Source organism: Hippopotamus amphibius, chromosome 4 (assembly GCF_030028045.1).
Source record: "Hippopotamus amphibius kiboko isolate mHipAmp2 chromosome 4, mHipAmp2.hap2, whole genome shotgun sequence".
NCBI lineage: Eukaryota > Metazoa > Chordata > Mammalia > Artiodactyla > Hippopotamidae > Hippopotamus > Hippopotamus amphibius.
In genome coordinates this window covers 153,669,763-153,688,743 of record NC_080189.1, presented here as the reverse complement: position 1 = coordinate 153,688,743, position 18,981 = coordinate 153,669,763, and the positions used below count along the sequence as shown (strand labels likewise).

The 18,981-nt window shown below is 34.9% G+C and overlaps 1 protein-coding gene across 7 annotated transcripts in view; it reads right to left on the bottom strand.

The window, feature by feature from the left end:
• Nucleotides 1-18,981, bottom strand: part of PALS1 (protein associated with LIN7 1, MAGUK p55 family member) — a 96,229-nt gene that overhangs the window by 3,129 nt on the left and 74,119 nt on the right. For all 7 annotated transcript variants that reach the window (XM_057731386.1, XM_057731391.1, XM_057731388.1 and 4 more), the window contains 6 exons: nucleotides 15,636-15,819; nucleotides 11,419-11,490; nucleotides 10,983-11,054; nucleotides 8,292-8,459; nucleotides 7,449-7,651; nucleotides 6,386-6,496 (listed from right to left, as the gene is read on the bottom strand). In XM_057731386.1, coding sequence (XP_057587369.1) covers nucleotides 6,386-6,496; nucleotides 7,449-7,651; nucleotides 8,292-8,459; nucleotides 10,983-11,054; nucleotides 11,419-11,490; nucleotides 15,636-15,819 — 810 coding nt within the window. The remainder of the gene's footprint in view (nucleotides 1-6,385; nucleotides 6,497-7,448; nucleotides 7,652-8,291; nucleotides 8,460-10,982; nucleotides 11,055-11,418; nucleotides 11,491-15,635; nucleotides 15,820-18,981) is intronic.

Sequence of the window (18,981 nt, the reverse complement as noted above, 5' to 3'; positions counted from 1 at the left end):
GCATTTTCAGCACTCATGTTGCAATTCATTTGAGACTCATAATAACCTGTTTATACAGCTATTTAGGTTTTTATATCTTTCTGTCTTATCTACAAGACTAGAGGCTTCAAGACCAAAGACTGTTACTTTGAATTCCCTACAGATTTCACTTTCAAACATTTTAGAGCATCATAACCTCTTCCTAAAAATAACATCTGTAACTGAGTGAACTTTTCTTGGCAAGACCCTAAGTGCCACCTACTCTTGGCTTTTACAAAGAGCCCCGCCCTTTATATCTGTTGCAGAGTTAAAAAGAGCAAACAACCCGAGAAAAAAGGATCAACAGAATGGGTATCTTTTTCTATGAAAACACTACTGGGAAACCCAAGATTTTAATAATCTAATATATGTTTTTGAGGGAGATAGCTTCATTCTTTATATTGCTTCTCTGTTTTCAATACACAAAGGTGGTCTTCAAGATACAAAAACAAGTATCCTAAGGAGAGTTTGGGAAGCCATATAGAGCAGGCTACTTTGAAATAATGCATAAAGGAAACAGCTGTTTCACAGACAAGCAGGTGGCAAGGTTACATGCAAAACTTATCCAGAACCTTCTGATTATTAGGGACATGAGTCCAAGAAAGTGAAACTGCCCTCAAATCACCCCTGGCAATGAAGAGAACTAATTAAATGTCCAAATGTCTCAGACATAAAGGCCACACATCAATACTATACTGGACCCACAATACCAAACAATTTATATCACTCAACTGGTTGAACTTTTCTAACAGTAGGAAAACATACTAAAAATATGACAGCTCTGGCTTGTCCTGAGTCAATTTCTTGTGTGGCTCTCTAATTTTCATTCTGGAATGTTGTGCATCTGGCTCTGGTACACAGAGTCCTTTGTTTCCCAGCAGCGACTCTACTACACCATTGTAACTGAACACACTGTGACATTCTGGTTAAAACTTATGTCTACTCAAAGCTCAAGATTATTGAAAGAACATTCTAGAACTCAAAACAGAATCTTAACTTTGTGTTACTAGATTTGAAATGTAAATGTTAAGCCCCACATCTTACATAGGATAACATGAATATCTAATCCACCTAGTTTTTCTTTATCAAATTGAAGTATTACTCGTCTTTTGCCAAAATGACTTATTTGGTATTTTGTTTTAATTTTTCAAATTACAATTCATGACAAAATTGAAACAAAATGTTTTTGCTCAAAAATTTCTGGCCTGAAAAAATTGTCTATAGGCAAAATTGACCATAACTTGCTATTAGTTTACCACTCTCAAGCCCCCATTATAGCAGAGCAGATTCACAGTACAAGATAACTGACAAATTATTTAAATTGTGCATTCAGTGAGGAATACCATCACTTTCCTAGCTAGCACTATTTCATAGAGTTAAAACTGAAGATTTGTTTGTTCTCAGCACTTCTACTGTGTGATACAGCACTATTAAATACCAAAGGAGACAAAACATAAGAAGCAATCAGATACACCACCCTTTACCCAATAGCTGTAAGATATACATTCTTACTGGTGTGCGGGAACATGCACCAAGATAGAACAGACACGGGCCATAAAATAAGACTCATTAAAATTTGAAAGACTAACATCCTACAGAATGTATTCTCTTACCACAATGGAATTATATACCGATAAAATATTTTACAAATCTCCAATAGGTGGAAATAAGATACTTCTCAATAACTCATGGGTTAAAGAAGAAAATGACAGAGGAAATTAGAAAATACTTCTAACAAAATGGTAATGAACAATATAACCTCAATTTGTAAGATGCAACTAAAGAGCTGCTTAGGAGAAAACTTAGAGCTTCTTATTAGAAAAGAATAAAGGTTTAAAAATCATCTAAGTTTTCATCAGAAACTAGAGCAAGTGCAAATAAAGCCAAAGTAAGTATAAGGAAAGGAAAAAAAAAAAAGTAAAAGGAAAGAAAAAAAATAAGTCAAATGGAAAACAGACAAACAATAAAGAAAATTAACAAAGACAAAAGTCTTCCAACTTAGGTCCTTTTCTAAAGTGTTTTGGTGGTTCTTTAAAATTTCCATACAAATTTTAAAGTAATCTTTTGAATTTCTACAGAAAAGCCCGCTGGGATTTTTTTTTCCCCCAATAACAGGTTTCTTGAGATACAATTCATTTACAATTCACCCATTTAATGGTGAACTGGAAACAATTCAATGGTGGATTTATAAAATTCAGCCACTTAAAATGGACAATTCAGTAGTTTTCAGTATGGTCACAGAGGGGCTGTGCAATCCACACCACAATTTTAGAACATTTTCATCACCTTCCACTCCCCCCCCCAAACCCAGTTCCCCCCAAACCCCCCAGTCATTAGCAGCCACTCCCCATTTTCTTCCAACCCCCAGGCCTAGGCAACCACTAATCTACTTTAGGCCTCTACAGACTTGCTTATTCTGGACATGCCAAATAATGGAATCATAAAAATATGGTCTTTTGTGATTGGGTTCTTTCACTTGTGTTTTCAAGGTTCATCCATGTTGCACCATGTATCAGTACTTTATTTTAATGATTGTTTTTCCAGACAAAATGAAGCTACAGTAATCAAGACAATGTGATATTAGCATAAAAACACAATAGAGTCCAGAAATAATCCCTCCCCCCTACATATTTGGTCAAGTCATTTTTGACAAAGATGCTGGTGTGATTCAATGGAGGAAAGGATAATCTTTTTCAAGAAATGATGCTAAAGCAACTGTGTGATTAAAAAAAAAAACCCTTACCTCACACTAAAATAAAGATTAATTTGAGATCATTATAGACCTGAAAGTGAAAGCTAATACAAGAAAGCTTTTAGAAGAAAACATAGGATGACTCTTTATAATCTTGGAGTAGGCAAATTTCTTTAGACAATACACAAAAATCACTAACCATAAGAAAAATGAAAAAAATACGCAGTTGACCCTTTAACAACACAGGTTTGAACTGTATGTATACAGATGTTTTTCAATAAATACAGTTCTACATGATCTACAGTTCTACAGCTGGTTGCACCTGCAGACACGAAACACAGAAATGGAAGGCCAATTATGGGACTTAAGTATCCTCCATTTTGGTGTCTGCAGCAGGTCCTGGAACCAATCTCCCACAGATACTAAGGGACAGCTGTACTTCATTAAAATTAAACAATTGTGATCTTCAAAAAAATCATTTTAAATGACAAAAACTTTGAAAAAATATTTATATCCAGAGTATATAAAGAATTCTTACAACTCAATAAGAAACTCAAAGAAAAAAAACCTTGAGACATTTCACGAAAGAATTTGTCCAAATGACTACATGAAAAGATGCTAATTGTCATTAGTTATCAAGAAAATGCAAATGAAAACCATAATGGTAACACTTCACACCTATTAGAATGGCTAAAAAGTTGTTACAAAACAACAGCAAAAGTTGGTAAGGATGTAGAGCAAATGGAACCAAAGTAGGAGTGTAAAAAGGCAACTGTTTATAAAATAAGTTTGTACTTTTCATACACTTAAAACATACTTATCATTTGATCCAGCAATTCAAGAGAAATGAAAGCATATGTCCACCAAAAGACATGAATGTTTAGAGCAGCTTTAGTCGCTACCTCAAAACTGGAAACAATCCTAATGGTTTTTAACTGGTGAATGGACAAACTGTGATATATTTAGATCATGGTATACAACTCAGCAACAATAAGATAAGAACTACTGTTGGATGCAACATAGATGAATCTTAAAAACATTATGCTTATCGAAAGCCAGATGCAAAGTTAAACTTAGTATATGGTTTCCATTTATATGAACTTCTAGAACAGACAAAATAAATCCATAGTGACAGAAAGTAGGTAAGTAGTTATGTAGGAAAGAGTAGAGCGGTATTATTTTCAAAGGGGCACTTTTCTAGAGTGAAGAAAATGTTCTAAATGCTGACTGGCACGGTGGTTACACAGGTATACATTTTGCCAAAACTCACTAAATTATATACTTAAAATGCATGTATGTAAAGTAACCTCAATAAAGTTAATTTTTTAAAATTAGAAAATTATATTTAGAAAATCAAGCATACTGTATACTGTTAAAAAATTCTGGTACTGATTAAGTTCCTGCTTTAAAACCATGTATATATATAGTTGACCCTTGAACAATACAGGTTTGAAATGCGCAGTCCACTTGTTAATGGACCCTTTTTCAATAGTTAATACTACAGTACTAACTATCTGCAGTTGGCTGAATCCAGAGGATGTGGAACTGCAGACATGGAGGGTAGACTGTAAGTTACACGCAGTTTTTCAACCTTTCAACCCTGCAGAGGTTTGGTGCCCAACCCCCACCCTGTTCAAGGGTCAACTGTTACCAGTATTCTTTCTAGAACTCACTCAATCTGGGATAGCTAATTCAAAATAAAGTAAAAAAATTTCATGAGACGGGAATTCCCTGGTGGCGCAGTGGTTAAGAATCCGTCTGCCAATGCAGGGGATATGGGTTTGATACCTGGTCTGGGAAGATTCCACATGCCATGGAGCAACTAAGCCTGTGTGCCACAACTACTAAGCCTGCGCTCTAGAACCTGTGAGCCACAACTACTGAAGCCCACACACCTACAGCCCATGCTCTGCAACAAGAGAAGCCACCACAATCAGAAGCCTGAACGCCGCAACGAAGAGTAGCCCCTGCTCACTGCAACTAGAGAAAGCCTGTGCACAGCAACGAAGACCCAACACAGCCTAAAAAGTAAAAGAGTAAATAAATGGAGTATAACCTATAAAAATACTGAATCACTATGTTGTACACCTGAAACTAATATAATATTGTAAATCAACTATACTTCAATAAAAAAAGAAATACCTCCAAAAATAAAATCAGTGAGAAATGAAAAAAAAAAAAAAAAAAAGGAGAAATCTGGTAATGGCATCTATTTAAAAAAAAAAATTCCATGAACGCACTGCCAGAGACCACCAATCAAAAGAAAGTTGCTTAACATGTTTTGGAATGGTATGTGGCCCTTGACGTGGTATTAAATTCTTGCTAGCAAAGAATAACCTACCAAAAAATAAGTGTGCATGTCAGAAAATAGAAAATTAGATTGAACAAGTACAATGGAGTCCATTTGGTCCTTTATGTGCCAACAGAACCACCACAGTACTTCTGTTCTACCAAAGTAGTTAACTGGGCACCAAGTTTTGTAGACTATCAGTTTAGTTTTCCTTGTGATGCTCCTCAAGAACAGCCAGTGACCATGTCTCATATTTCTTTTGTATCATCTTAAGTGCTAAGGACAGCAGATACTCTGACCCCACTTATTTATGAATTTACACTTGTGTTACAAAAATGAAAAAGCAGTGAAACACTACATTAACCAGCTGGCCTACTTAGCCTGAACAAAGCAACCAGAATTATGCTGAACACATAGGATGGGAAAGTCCCTGATGTCTAAGAAACTGAAGAATACCACCTTCACATATAGATTGAATAACAAATGTAAGCAGACCTAGAGTAGAAAAAGATATCTTGGAGAGGAAGAAGAAGGGCTGGTGGATGTGGTGAACAGTCAAGAATCAAAGAAAAGGAGTGCTGTTGTGCTTTTCATGACTTCTGAAGAGATTTTAGGGAGCAGTATGTGTTTTTATGGCTTTTAAGGAGATTTAGAGGCACAGCAAATGAAATGAGATCTAAGTGATTCCTCTGCAAAATAAAAATATTTAGGAAATTGGCAAAAAACAAGGAAGAGTATTTGTTACTTTGATATAGCATGTCACTTCACAGTTTTCATACATTTAAATGTCAATGCTTTCTGATTAATATATCTGTATTATTTAATTTTTAGTACTATTTGGTATAATATGGGCTACCTCAACCACACACAGCATTTAATATAATTTAAAAAAAATTTCCATTTCAGATCATATGAAAAGATCAAAGGCAGAAGACAAATAGAACATAAAATTTCAATGAGAAAAAAGAAGAGAAAAGCAAGAACACTCAACTTTGGCTCCTTGCATATGTGGAATACCTGCAGAAAAAAGTGGGTAATCCCTAAGAATCTGCTAAGAATATTTGGTTGAGGGGAGGGTGTTATGTAATCCTTGTTAGAAACAAAGATCCGTGTGAAGAAGATAAAGGCAGTTCTAAGAAATGCCAAAGGTTACCATACATTTGAAGTAACAATAGGGAATGTATGTGGAACAACAAGAGAAGCCCCCTGCTTTGGAGAGCTGCCGAAGTCCAACCAGAGGCAATTGTGCCAGTTTTGGGGAAAGTGATATGGCAGAAAGAATAATCAGTTTGAAAGCCTAGTCTGATGTAGTTTGTAAGCACTGTGACATATTAGGCCGTGACTGTTTCATGTTTACTTTCAATGGAATAATACAGTATAACTACCTTTGGATTCTTGCCCTCTTTGGCCAATAACGCCCGAAGTCTTTCTTGTGAAGGGGGTGCAATGAAGATAATATATGGTTTCAAGTCCGAGTTCCGGAGAGTCTTCAATGACTGTAAAGAAAACATAGTTTCTATATAAGAATATATTATGTACCTATAACACACAAACAATGTTGGCTTATTCATTTTATGTAATGAAATAAAAATGAATGAAGGATTACAACTATGTGATGATAAAATACTTTGCTAATACGATCACAGATTATAACAGCCATATTAAAAATCCACCTTGAAGGAATTATAAATGGGCAGTCACCTTACCACGTGCCAGGGAATAAATGCAAAAAGAATCAGAGAAAAACTTCACATACACAAACAAAAGAAAATTCTGCAAAAGCACATCCAAGGAAAAAAAGCAGACTGTCTGAATTAAGAGACTGTGGTTTTCACCTTGCCTTTGCATGACTGTGTGTCCCTAAAGTTTTTTGCTAAAGCTGTACACTCTAGAAAAAGAAAAAAAGATTTTTCACAACACAATCTTGAAAATACCAAATTTCTAAAATTTTATTTTTAATGGAAATCTAAAAGCAACTGTAATTTCTGAAGGTTTTGCTTTGTATGACAGATAATAGAAAGCAATGGACGTTTCATCAGATACAACCCAGCACACTCATTATGATACCTGCTAATACTTGAACTATGGCATTTAAAACCATAAAAATGACCTCTATTCTAATTTTTCTCATATCAGAATCAGGAAAGGGAAATTCTTTTATAACCTTTAAAATACTAAAGTACTACCAGCACTACAGTTACTGTATTTTAAGTTTCAGAAAATACGTACATGTGTATGTATGGAGGTGTGTAATATATGTATTTTCCCCTCTGAGGAAACTGAAAGTGATTTAGCAACCTGTCTGATTTCACGTAGGGAATCAGTGTGAAAAAACTGTATGAGAACTTAATTAGGTCCCGTGATTCTTGGACCACAATAGTTTCCACTAAAAATTACTCTGCAAAAAATACCCTCAAGTTCAATACCCTCAACCAAAATAGTTTTTACCTGTGTACGAAGACTTAAAAGACATATTTTGCCTGAGTTGATCACTTGCCGTACAGAATCTACGCTGGTTCCATACAAATTTTTCTCAAATTCACCATGCTCAATGAACTTTCCAGCTGCTATGTCTGCCTCAAATGCCTGCCGTGAAACAAAGTGGTAATCTCTACCGGCTACTTCATGGTCTCGCCGACTGCGAGTTGTATCTAGGCAAACAAAATCAGGTAAAAATAATGGGTGTGGATCAGTGTAAGGATGAGGGATAATTCTGCTAGTTCGAAACAATTTGTAAAACATTAAAAAACAATGAATTGAGGAAATGTTAGACCGCTGTATGTTTAACAATGACTGGTTTTATTTCTAGATTGAAATGAACAAAACTGTGTTTTTAGTATCTTAATAACAGTTAACGTTTAATGTTTTATGCTTATACTTTAAATTACTTCATCCTGCATTTCATTTAAAACACTATCACTCAGTTTTTCCATAAGATTAGGTACTATACAATCTTTAAACAGAACTTCTGTGTTCAGAAATTAGGTCTAAATTTCTATCTTCTGCATCAGTTGAAAAAACCAGGAGCTGATTCCATACTGAACAGGGGATTTTAAAAAGTCCAAATTGAAATTCATTTAGAAAGTAATTAGCATCATACTCTTAGGAAAAATATGTATTTCTCAAGAATGACTATCTTTAGTAGCAAATTCTCAAAAGATTTGGTTAAAACAAAGTTCCTCTTTCTTAGACAACACTGTTTTGATGAAATGGGTGAAAAACTTCCCTACAGTTAGGTTCTAAGGTGGTAAGTGGAAAAACACAGGAAAATGGGAATGCATCCAAACTTACGAGGAACTGCAGATGCAAAGCGGTCTTTCTCTTTGTTCATGAGCCTCTGACGCAATTCATTCTGGCCACAGTTCTGTGGACCAATCAAAATGATAGGTCTTTTCCTATTTGCTGGCTGGTGATAAAGTGACATTTCCTCATAAGTTAAGATCTCTTCATTGTCATAATCTTTGAAAAAAGAAAAAGTTAGGCCTTCAGATAGAATTATTGCTTTGTAATAAAGATATACTCATAGATCTTCCAAAAAATTGAAAAAAGCACAAGTTCTTATCATTAAAAATGCTTAACTTTTGAGATCAAGATAGAAATAAATGGGTAGCATTATGAGTATTTTCCCATGTCAGTGTATCCTTGCCAGGATGTTCTGAAAATAAATCAAATACTGTAATATATTAATCCTCCTAGAAATGCTTATTGCTTCTCTTGTTTCATACTGTGTCTGAATGTTTAATATAACTATACTGATTCATATAAAATAACTAGTTTGCAGCCAATACTTTGACAGAGGGTGAGGCACCAACGGATAAACTAATGAGAATAACAGCTGTCATTTTTGTAAAATGAGGATACTAATACTTTAACTAGAGGGTTGGTTTAAGGAGCAAAGTATATGCTGAAAACAATACCTGGCATAGACAAACATCTACAAATAGTGCTGCAACTAGTGTTATCAGAGAAAGCTGGAATACTTTTCTGTGATCACATAACTTGAAAACACTGCATATCTATGCTACCCAACTTCCTACATTTATGTTTACTTTATTCTGGAATACTAATACTAACCTGAGATCACGATTCAAGGAAAGGTATAAATTATAACAGGTGGGGTAACGTTCCTAAAGCCTATAATCCAGATGAAATCAGAGCTGTCAGGTGGTAAAGGCAGACAACTAGCGACCTGCCTTCTCCTCACTCAAATTTCTTTACCTGACTGGGTAAGAGCATGAGATGTGTAGTCAGACTGTCAGCTGTAAGTTCCGTGGGGGCAGGGAACCATCTTAATCTTGTCAGTGCTTAGCACAGAGCACAGAGTAGGAACTCAAACTCTATTTGTTTAAATTCCAACTCAACCATGTCTCAGCTGTAAAAACTTAAGCAGGTGACTTTCATATCTAAACCTGTATTTATTTATTTTTAAGATTTTTTTTTTTTGATGTGGAACATTTTTTTAAAAAGTCTTCATTGAATTTGTTACAGTATTGCTTCTGTTTTGTTTTGGTATTTTGGCCCTGAGGCAAGTGGGATCTTAGCTCCCTGACTAGGGATCAAACTCGTACCCCCTGCTTGGGAAGGCGAAGTCTTAACCATTGGACTGCCAGGGAAGCCCCTGAACTTGAATTTATTAACCTGTAATCTTAAGGAATTTATTTTGAGAACTAAATGGATGAAGGTTACTGCCCCTGGAATACAATAATTATAAATGATAGTTATTAATAAAAATATTAATTATGATAACAGCATTATGAACAGAAATGTAATTCCTTCCCTTCTCAAAATACTTTTCCCTATGAAAAATCTAAGTTCCTTCTAACATGTACAATCAGAATGTGGAAGCATTCTGATTCACAGACTTAGATTTCCAAATTTTCTATACTATAATAGCTATTAGAGCTGAACCAGTTAATTTCAGTGTGTTTCAAGAGATAAACATACAGAGATATTAATCACTTATAGCCAAATATAGAGGAAAGGATTAAAATTCCAATAAATCATCTTAGTTATTTACATAATCTATCAATTAGCATTAAGGATGTTTATTTTAGAAAAAAATTTTATTACAGTACATGGAATCTCAGGTTTAGTTTTATATCAAACTTTTCAATAATCTGTAACATTTTATTTTCATTAATTTAATTTATGCTGCTTAAAAAAATTTTAAGGTATTGAGAAAATAAAAATAAGCCTTATAAATTGTATAAGAAGTTAAAGAATTCCTTTGCTTTATTATTTGGTTTGTTTCTATAATTTGGTTTGTGAATTTAAGAAGGGGTAGCAAATGCTAAAGCCCATAAGGACCAACCAAGAAGGTAATGAAAGCACTAAATCAGGTTGGGTTATAAAACATTGGATGTGGCGTAGACTGCTGAACTAAGATAGGTGCCCAGTATAAAGGCAACAGCCATCATTCAGGTCCAGCAGACCGTTGTCACATGGGAATATGAGCCCAGTGTTATTACAGCTTTTGATTTTCAGAGAAGCTACAACTTAAATTTTTTTTAATCTTAACAATAAATTAAAATAAAACAAAAAACTCTCCTTTGTGCCTGACTCAGCCAGCAGGCTCTATGGAATGGGTTGCCTTGGTGACATAAGTTACTGCAGACAAAATGTTCATTTTTTACTTAAAATACAGCTATATTGTTAGAATTTGTTAGAAACATGCATTAATTCTTCAAATAAAGAGTTTAAGTAGGAAAAAAATTTAAGAGGAAACTATCAATATAAAACTATACATGCAAAATCATACTTTAATTTTTATACCGGTTTTTCTCAGAATTCAAAACTCTGCATCACTCATAGGACGCCAGAAGAAAATAATTTCTACTAAATGGCTTTATTAAGCACATATGTTAAATTAAGAGGTCAGGACAAGAAATAAAATTCACTGAGAATATACATTTAATTTCTTCCAAATGTTAGGTATGGACCTCTTTCAGATATAAATACAGCTATACTGAGAGTGGAACTTACCATCATTTTTATTGGCATTATATAAAACCTTTTTCCTCTTCTTTTTATTCTTCTTTGCACACCATAGCTTTCCTGTTCACAATCAGAAACATAAGTATAAATGTAGTATTCCTTTCCTTGAATAAAGCTACATATTTCAAACTGAAGAACTCAAATAGTTTTAAATTTAAATTTATAGACGTATTACATCGTCCACAGAAAAACGATTTTTCAGTGAAGTAGTTAAAATTTTACATTAATATTACATAATAAGACAGATAATTTTAAATACTTAAATCCTGTCCTTTCTTTACAGTCCTAAGATAACTGGTTTTGCTTCTCACATCACTCTTGCCATGAATACATCTTTCCTGACAGTTCTGATAGATGAATTTAAACCTGATTCCAGATGAAGACCCAAGAAACCTCTCATTAATGTCAAATATAACTGTCTAACCTGATTTTTCTGGCTCCTTATCTTCTTCTATGGTTTGCTTCATGGCTTCCCTTTGCTGCTGAAAGCTTTTCCCTAATAAGCAGAAAGGAAAAAGAGTAATATAGTTAAGACAAAAGGATAGAAGTGTTTTTTAAAAAATCAACAGGCAATACCAGAAGTAACTCTTCATTTATATTCTCTTCTAAATCACCCTGCCACCACATGAGAGTATGTCAACTATGATTACAAGCTCCAAATGTTTAAAGTATTAAGTTTCAACCTTGCTCTCAACCAATCCTAGGACATGTATTACTAGACTATATATCATCTATTAAAAAAGATAAATAATAAACCTATGCTAGAAAATTTAATAGTCCAATTTTTACGAAGCTTTCATTTAGCATCTACTGTGTGGAAAGTACTGCACTGGATCTTAAAATGCTTCTGATCATCTGAATTATCACATATCAAGTAAATTAATTCTGAGTTAACTTTCCAAAATAATATGTAAACATTCATTAGTTTTTGATTCCAAGATGCCATACAACATATTCCCTTGCATTTATTTTCAATCCCTGTTTTTCTTTGTATGTATGTATATGTCTTAAAGATTTTTCATTTCTCCTTAAGCTACCCATGATACAAATAAATGAAAAACCTATTATATTCTTCCTCTCAGGATGAAGCTTTTAATGTAGGAGGCTTTCAAGGTTTCTGATTTTCATCTTCTTTTCAGACATCTACCTTAGAATCAAATGTATTTTTTTCTGAAGGATAAAAGTGGTTTTAGTTACAAAATTCTGAATTAGAGTTCTACTTTTATATTAATTTTTATATCTAATTCTTTCCATCTCAGGCCAGAGATTCTTAGAAATCAATAAGCAAATTCCATCTATGTTGAGATAATCTGTTGAACTTGTTAGTGCATTTTATAAGAGCACAAGCAAAAACACTGAGTTTGATATACATAGAAAGTATTAAAGGAAATCACGTTATCTCCAAAAGCTGTACAGATTGTGTTTCTGGATAAAACAAGTAAACTATGACTATAGGGAAATTTTTAAGAGCATTAAATTTTTTAAAAAAGCATTTTGACTTTAACAGATTTAGAAAAAAGAGACAAAATAATTTTAATAATTTACAATACAGTAATGTACTGCTATGACACATTTTTACAGTACACACATATGTAGACTGTTTCTGAAATAGAAGCAGACATTAAGTGGGAGATGGACATTATGACCTTTTAGAAATCCTTCTGACAGAAAACCATCAAACTCAAACTAAGGTGGGTCCATTTATTTGTCCTACAAAAAGACTTACAAATGGTATCATTAAAATCTCCTTGATTTACCTATGTATTTTCAGAAACTTAATGTAATCAATCAGTCAGTAAATATTCGTTCTAAGTATTTATGGGCTAAAGCTGACATGGTGAAAAGATACCAAATTGATATTTGGCCCAAGCATTATGAACCATGATGGCTGCCTGATACTCCAGGATTCTAGAGGATTGTTCCTGTAGCTGTTATTGTGAACAATCAAGGGTAAAGTATCATCCTCTTAACTTAATATAAGAAGCCTATTCCTCTGTCCTTGATATATGACCAAGCAGACACAGAATTGCCAGCTCTGGGGTTTTAAAGCAGATGATTTGTGGCTGTGACTTTATTACACACATAATGTATTACCTGTCACATTCAACATAAGCCAAATTTATAGCCAAATCTGTTATGCTTAAAATCTTAAGGTTTGAATAGGAGGTATAATCCCTAAAAAATGTTATAGGCAAAAGACAAAGCTCAGAAAAGTTAAAAACAAACAAACAAACAAACAAACAAAAAACAGAGCCTTAGAAGGTCCAATTCAGCAGCACAAGTTCTGGCAGAACTATTTTTAAAAATCACCTTCTGTCTATTAATTTAGCAGATACTGCCTAGATTTAAAAGAATAAATAAGATATAGTCACTGGCCTAGAAGTTTACAAACTGAGAATATAAGGTACCAAGTACTATAACAGAGATACACAGACACAATTCCATGGAGTGTTATGAAGTAGGGAACACAAAAAAGAAAAAAAAAAACCTATTGTACATTAATGTACAATTAAAGTATTAATGGATATGCTTTAAAGTCAAGTATGGAAGAGAAACTTATCTCAGTGCCTTAAGCAGTGCTGATATAACAGTATTTGTTGAGTGACTTAGATGATGAATTATCACTTTATTCCCATTCCATCATACTTAAGTATTCCTTTGCCTTCATTAATATCTTCTTATATTGGGTTGGCCAAAAAGTGCCTTTGGTTTTTAAGTAAAAATAAAAGACACATTTCATTTTCACCACAAGCTTTATTGAACAACGTATCCACCCTTTTGTTCTACTACATTTTGTCATTTTTCAGGAAACTTCATAATTCCATCTTCCCAGAACTTTTTATCTTTTTGAGCAAACAACTGTTCCAGGTGCCTTTTACAGTCTTCCAGGGAATTGTAATTTTTTCCATTAAGCCCAAAATAAATCTGAAGGTGCAATATCTGACAAATATGGCGGATGAATAAGAACTTCCCAGCTAAGCTATAACAGTTTTTGCCTGGTCATCAAAGTAACATGTGGTCTTGCATCATCCTGATGGAAGATGACACGTTTTCTGTTGACTAATTCTGGACACTTTTCGTTGAGCGTTGCTTTCAGTTGGTCTAATTGGGAGTGGTACTTGTTGGAATTAATCATTTGGTTTTCCAGAAGCAGCTCATAATAGAGGACTCCTAATTTCACCATATACACAACCTCACCTTCTTTGGATGAAGACCAGCCTTTGGTGTGGTTGGTGGTGGTTCATTTCGCTTGTCCCATGGTCTCTTCCATTACACATTATCGTACAACATCCGCTTTTCATCACCCGTCACAATTTGTTTTAAAAAGGAACATTTTCATTACATTTCAGTAGAGAATCGCACGTGGAAATACGGTCAAGAAAGTTTCTTTTGCTAAACTTATGTGGAACCCAAACATCAAAGCAATTCACATAACTAAGGTGGTGAAATGATTTTCAACGCTTGATTTGGATATTTTGAGTATGTCAGGTATCTCCCACGTGGTATAACATTGATTGTTCTCAATTAATGTCTTGATTTGATCTCTATCAACTTCAACTGGTCTCCCCAACCGTGGAGCATCATCCAAAGAGAAATCTCCAGCACAAAACTTCGCAAACCACTTTTGACATGTTCGATCTGTCACAGCACCTTCTCCATACACTACACAAATCTTTTTTTTTTGAGTTTCAGTTGTGTTTTTACCTTTCTTGAAATAATAAAGTGTAACATTCTAAAAATGCTGCTTTTTCCCTTACATCTTCATTATTAAAATGGCTACATAAAAATCCACCAATTTTGATAAATCTTTTTTTTAAATGCATGCTGATATGACAGCTGTCACATACACTCTAACAAAACTGTTTCGAATGAAGTTAAAGACAACTAAGTGCTACTAGAGCCATCTTACGGAAAAAACCAAATGAACCTTTTGGCCAACTGAATACTTCCCTTGGTTCTCCTTCTCTCGTTACACCATACCTACATCCTGGGAACTGTAGGAACAATTTGTAGGAAAAATTACATCTAAACACCTCATTCCTTTAAGTATCATCTTCACTCTTCAGAAGAAATATGTTCCCTTAATAATCTTAATGTCCAATGTAAGCTAAAGTTTTATTTTAGATATAGTATAAATTAGAGAGTTTTCTTCAAAGAAAAGTTGGGGGCATCCTATTTTCACCCTAACATATCTTAGGAGAGATAAATTCAGTGGTCTTACTCTCCTGATTCCTTATAAAGTGATGTATCTTAACGAATTCCTATTTAGATATCAAGTTTGATGCCCCAGTTGATGATAATCTCCTGTTACAGTGTAAATTTTGTTGCATTGATGCTACTGTTGTTCAATACAAGTTCTGTTACCTTGGAAACAGGGTGGTTTTAATGTACCTACAGTGAATGTATCACAACACGGGATTGGTTGATGAGATTATATCGTAATTCCATTCTAAAGCCCAACAAATTGGGCATATTTATATTCAAGATACTTATGTTACAGATACAACATAAAAACCCAACAACATGAAAAAGTAATTACATCACTTTTCAAAAGGCATGAAAAAGTGAGTTTTTCTCTTTGAAGATTTGTATTTTAAATGTTTTTTAAAACTTTGTACTTTCTAGCATACTGTCTCTTACCTGGAACCAGCCCAGCCAGAGGCTGATTATCTTCATCCCCTTCCCTGTAGGCTTGCCACCAATTTGGATCTTCTTGACTGATTACATGAAGTATATCCCCTTTTTGAAAAGACAGGCCTAACTCCCGACATGGAACATAAGGGTCATCTGAGGGGTCATAGTCAAAATGAGCCTTTACATGGATCTAAAAGATAAAAAGGGTAAAAGTAAGAACAACAATAATGAAATGGCAACACAAAATATTTAGCACAAATATAATTAAAATGTTACAATTTTTCATTAGTGCAAAGATATTATGAGTTGAAAGAAAGAAGGTTAGTTTAGTAACTATTTTGGGGGGAGAATTTTCTCAGACTCTCTGTTTTCTTCAATTAAAACAGTCCTTCTATTGACTGCAAACATGTACAAGAGTATGCAAAATACTGCACTGTTAGCTGCTAACAAGCTGAGGTGCTAAGGGGCCTCAAAGGTTTGATAGAAGCAGAAGGAATGTAATAGAGACTCCCTTCCCCTCCATTCCTGACCTGTGAAAACAATGACTCTGCAGTAAGGTATATGTAATTTCTAAACCACTACTACTAGGAAAGGTAGACTGTAAACTATCTAAGCAGGTGAGTGTCTGTTTCCCTGGTGCCATCATCCCTTCTTGATCACCCTGTTAGTGTGACTGTGCCTTAAATCTCTTTCAGAGCTTCTTCTAAAGTGATATGTTAGGTTCATAAACAATCACACCCCAAACTGCTAAAATTATCTAAATCAAGTTTATAATCAATTCCAATCATGTTCTATACATAGGGTTTAAAATATTACTAGTGGTACAAGTTAAAATTTTTGCTGTTTTGCATATATCTAAAAACTGCTATACCTTAGTACTAAAGGTAGGTAAGAATTCATATGAATCTTACTGAAAGCTAAGTTATTTCCTACACTATTTTCTCCAATATACTTCTATAAGATATAACAAAGTATTCCTACTTCTTAGAAGGTACAAAGGAATTAATATTCTCTTTAACTCCTCTATCTGTAATTTTTATCCAACCTGGTCAAGTGGCATGTGGCATTTCCAAAATCTGTAAGAAGCCCATTTTCAACTAACAAAATCCTGCACTTCTATTCAATGAGCTTTTCTGCCCCACACACGTTATATTTCAGGTTTGGGCTCAATGAGCCAAACACTTGATTGACAGCCTAAGAATTTTATAATTCTGAGTCCTTTTCTATCCAACTGTTATTTGACTTTCCTTAAGCCTTTTACCCTCACCATAATTGAGGCCACCAATCATAAAGATAATCCTGGTCTGCTTCAAAAACTATTTTATGAGAGAACAGTATATTTTTTCAGCTCCTGAAACACTTAAAAAATTGACTATTCTCGATCAATGATGATAGACTATATGAAATTTGATAAAACTTTTTAAGTTATATATACACACACACACACATACATATCCCTCCAATATAATAACCAAGAATCCTCATGAAAGCAACAGCTTCTTTCAGAAATTTTGTTTGAAGATATCTTTAGGTAAAGAATATTTTTTTAATTTCAGAAAAATATTTTAATAACTACTACAAATATGAAATGAGGAAATCTAAGTCTCAATATATAAACAACAACACTGAGGTAAAGTAAGTGATCCAGTTAAAAATATATAACTTAAATGCTAGTCTGCTTTTTGGGGGGTAGCTTTTCATTGATGTCCTACATAAGTTTAAATAATACACAAAATCATAAGTATATAGCTCAATAAATTTTCATAAACAAAACACACCTGTGTAACTAGCACCTAAATTAAGCACCTCAGAAGCCCCGCCTCACATTCCTTTCAGTCTCCAGTCAGGCTATGCCCTCTAAGGGTAAACAGCATCCTGATTTCTGGCATAGATTAGTTTCCCCTGTATAAATGGAATCACACAGTACACACTCTTGGATTAAGTATCTTTAAAATACCTCAACTGAACAGTGTTCTGTTGCATTCCAACTGGAGTGTGCCCTAAAGAGCCTTATTCTTTCTTAAAACTGATTAATTTATTTATTTTGGCTGTGCTGGGTCTTAGCTGTGGTACATGGGATCTTTAGTTGCAGTATGCAGAATTTTTTCCACCCTGGGGTGGGGGGATCTGAAACAGAGGGGAGATTGCCGAATTTGGAAAAACGTCCCTTATCTGAGGGGGAAACCCCTTCTTCCAATGGGGAATTTCCCTGGGTCAGAAGGGAGCCATTTGGGACTGTTCAAAGAGGGTGAAGTGGCTGATATGGGGCAGACGGGAAAGAGTGAGAAACACACAGAGGGTCCGCCTCATGGCTCAGCGTGTCTGGACTGAGATGTCAGTTCACAGCTGAACAAGGGGTCTGGGACCTGGAACGTGAGAACTGGAGAACTGGCTCAGGGTGAGAAACATTGTTGGCAGTGGGGAGACGGACTGAGAGGACAGGAGGGAAGAAAATCACAGAGGAGAATCCTACCGTGGAAAGATGGGTGGCCAAGGCAGCGGCTTGATACTGCTGACTCACAAGCAGCAGGAAGGAGCTGCGGGTGTAGCCTCTCTCTCAGTGCCTGCAAGGGACAAAGGAAGGACCTCTCTGGGCCTGGCTAACGCACTCAGGCATAACAAAGGCCCCTGGGTGGGGCTGGCCTAGAGTGCCTGCAGTCAAGAGCCAAAAGTCTGCAGAGTGGCACTGGAGACATTCTGTTTACACCTGAGCCACCAGTGTCCCTCTACAGCAGGCACTGCTCGAGCCGCCTGAGCCACCGTGACCCAGGCAGGGCGCCACTGCTCACTCAATCCCAGGGGAAGGAACCACTATTGTACCCTCTCTCTCCCGACACACCAGCGCTTACAGATGAACAGTAAAGGAAGCTCTGCTGCTCTCAGAGTAATACAAAAAGCTCCAGGTGGGTAGAATGACACTTACAGCTGAGACCTCAAGGAAAGAGAAATATTATTATTAATTTTATTGATCTGGTCCATTCTGGGGTCAGTTCTAAATTTTTTTTTAATTAATTACAATCTTAGTCCTAAGGGATCTACACGTTTTATAACATTTTTTATTCTATTTTTTATTCTATTTTTATTTTTAGCCTTTTTATATACTTCTATTTCTAGCTGAGTTTTTGTAGTGCCAACTGTATCTCTCCTACCTTCTTTTCATCTCTATCTTTTATACATTTCATTTTTTTCTTTTTCTTTTCATATTTCCAGTCACACTACGCTCTTCTGTTGCCCTGTCTTCTATTCTTTTTTAGTTTATCTTAATATGCTTATAATCAATATTATCGCTCGGCTCTGTTTCCTTCCTTTATTCTCCAGATGACATACTGTTTTGGTTTTCATTATTAGGTTT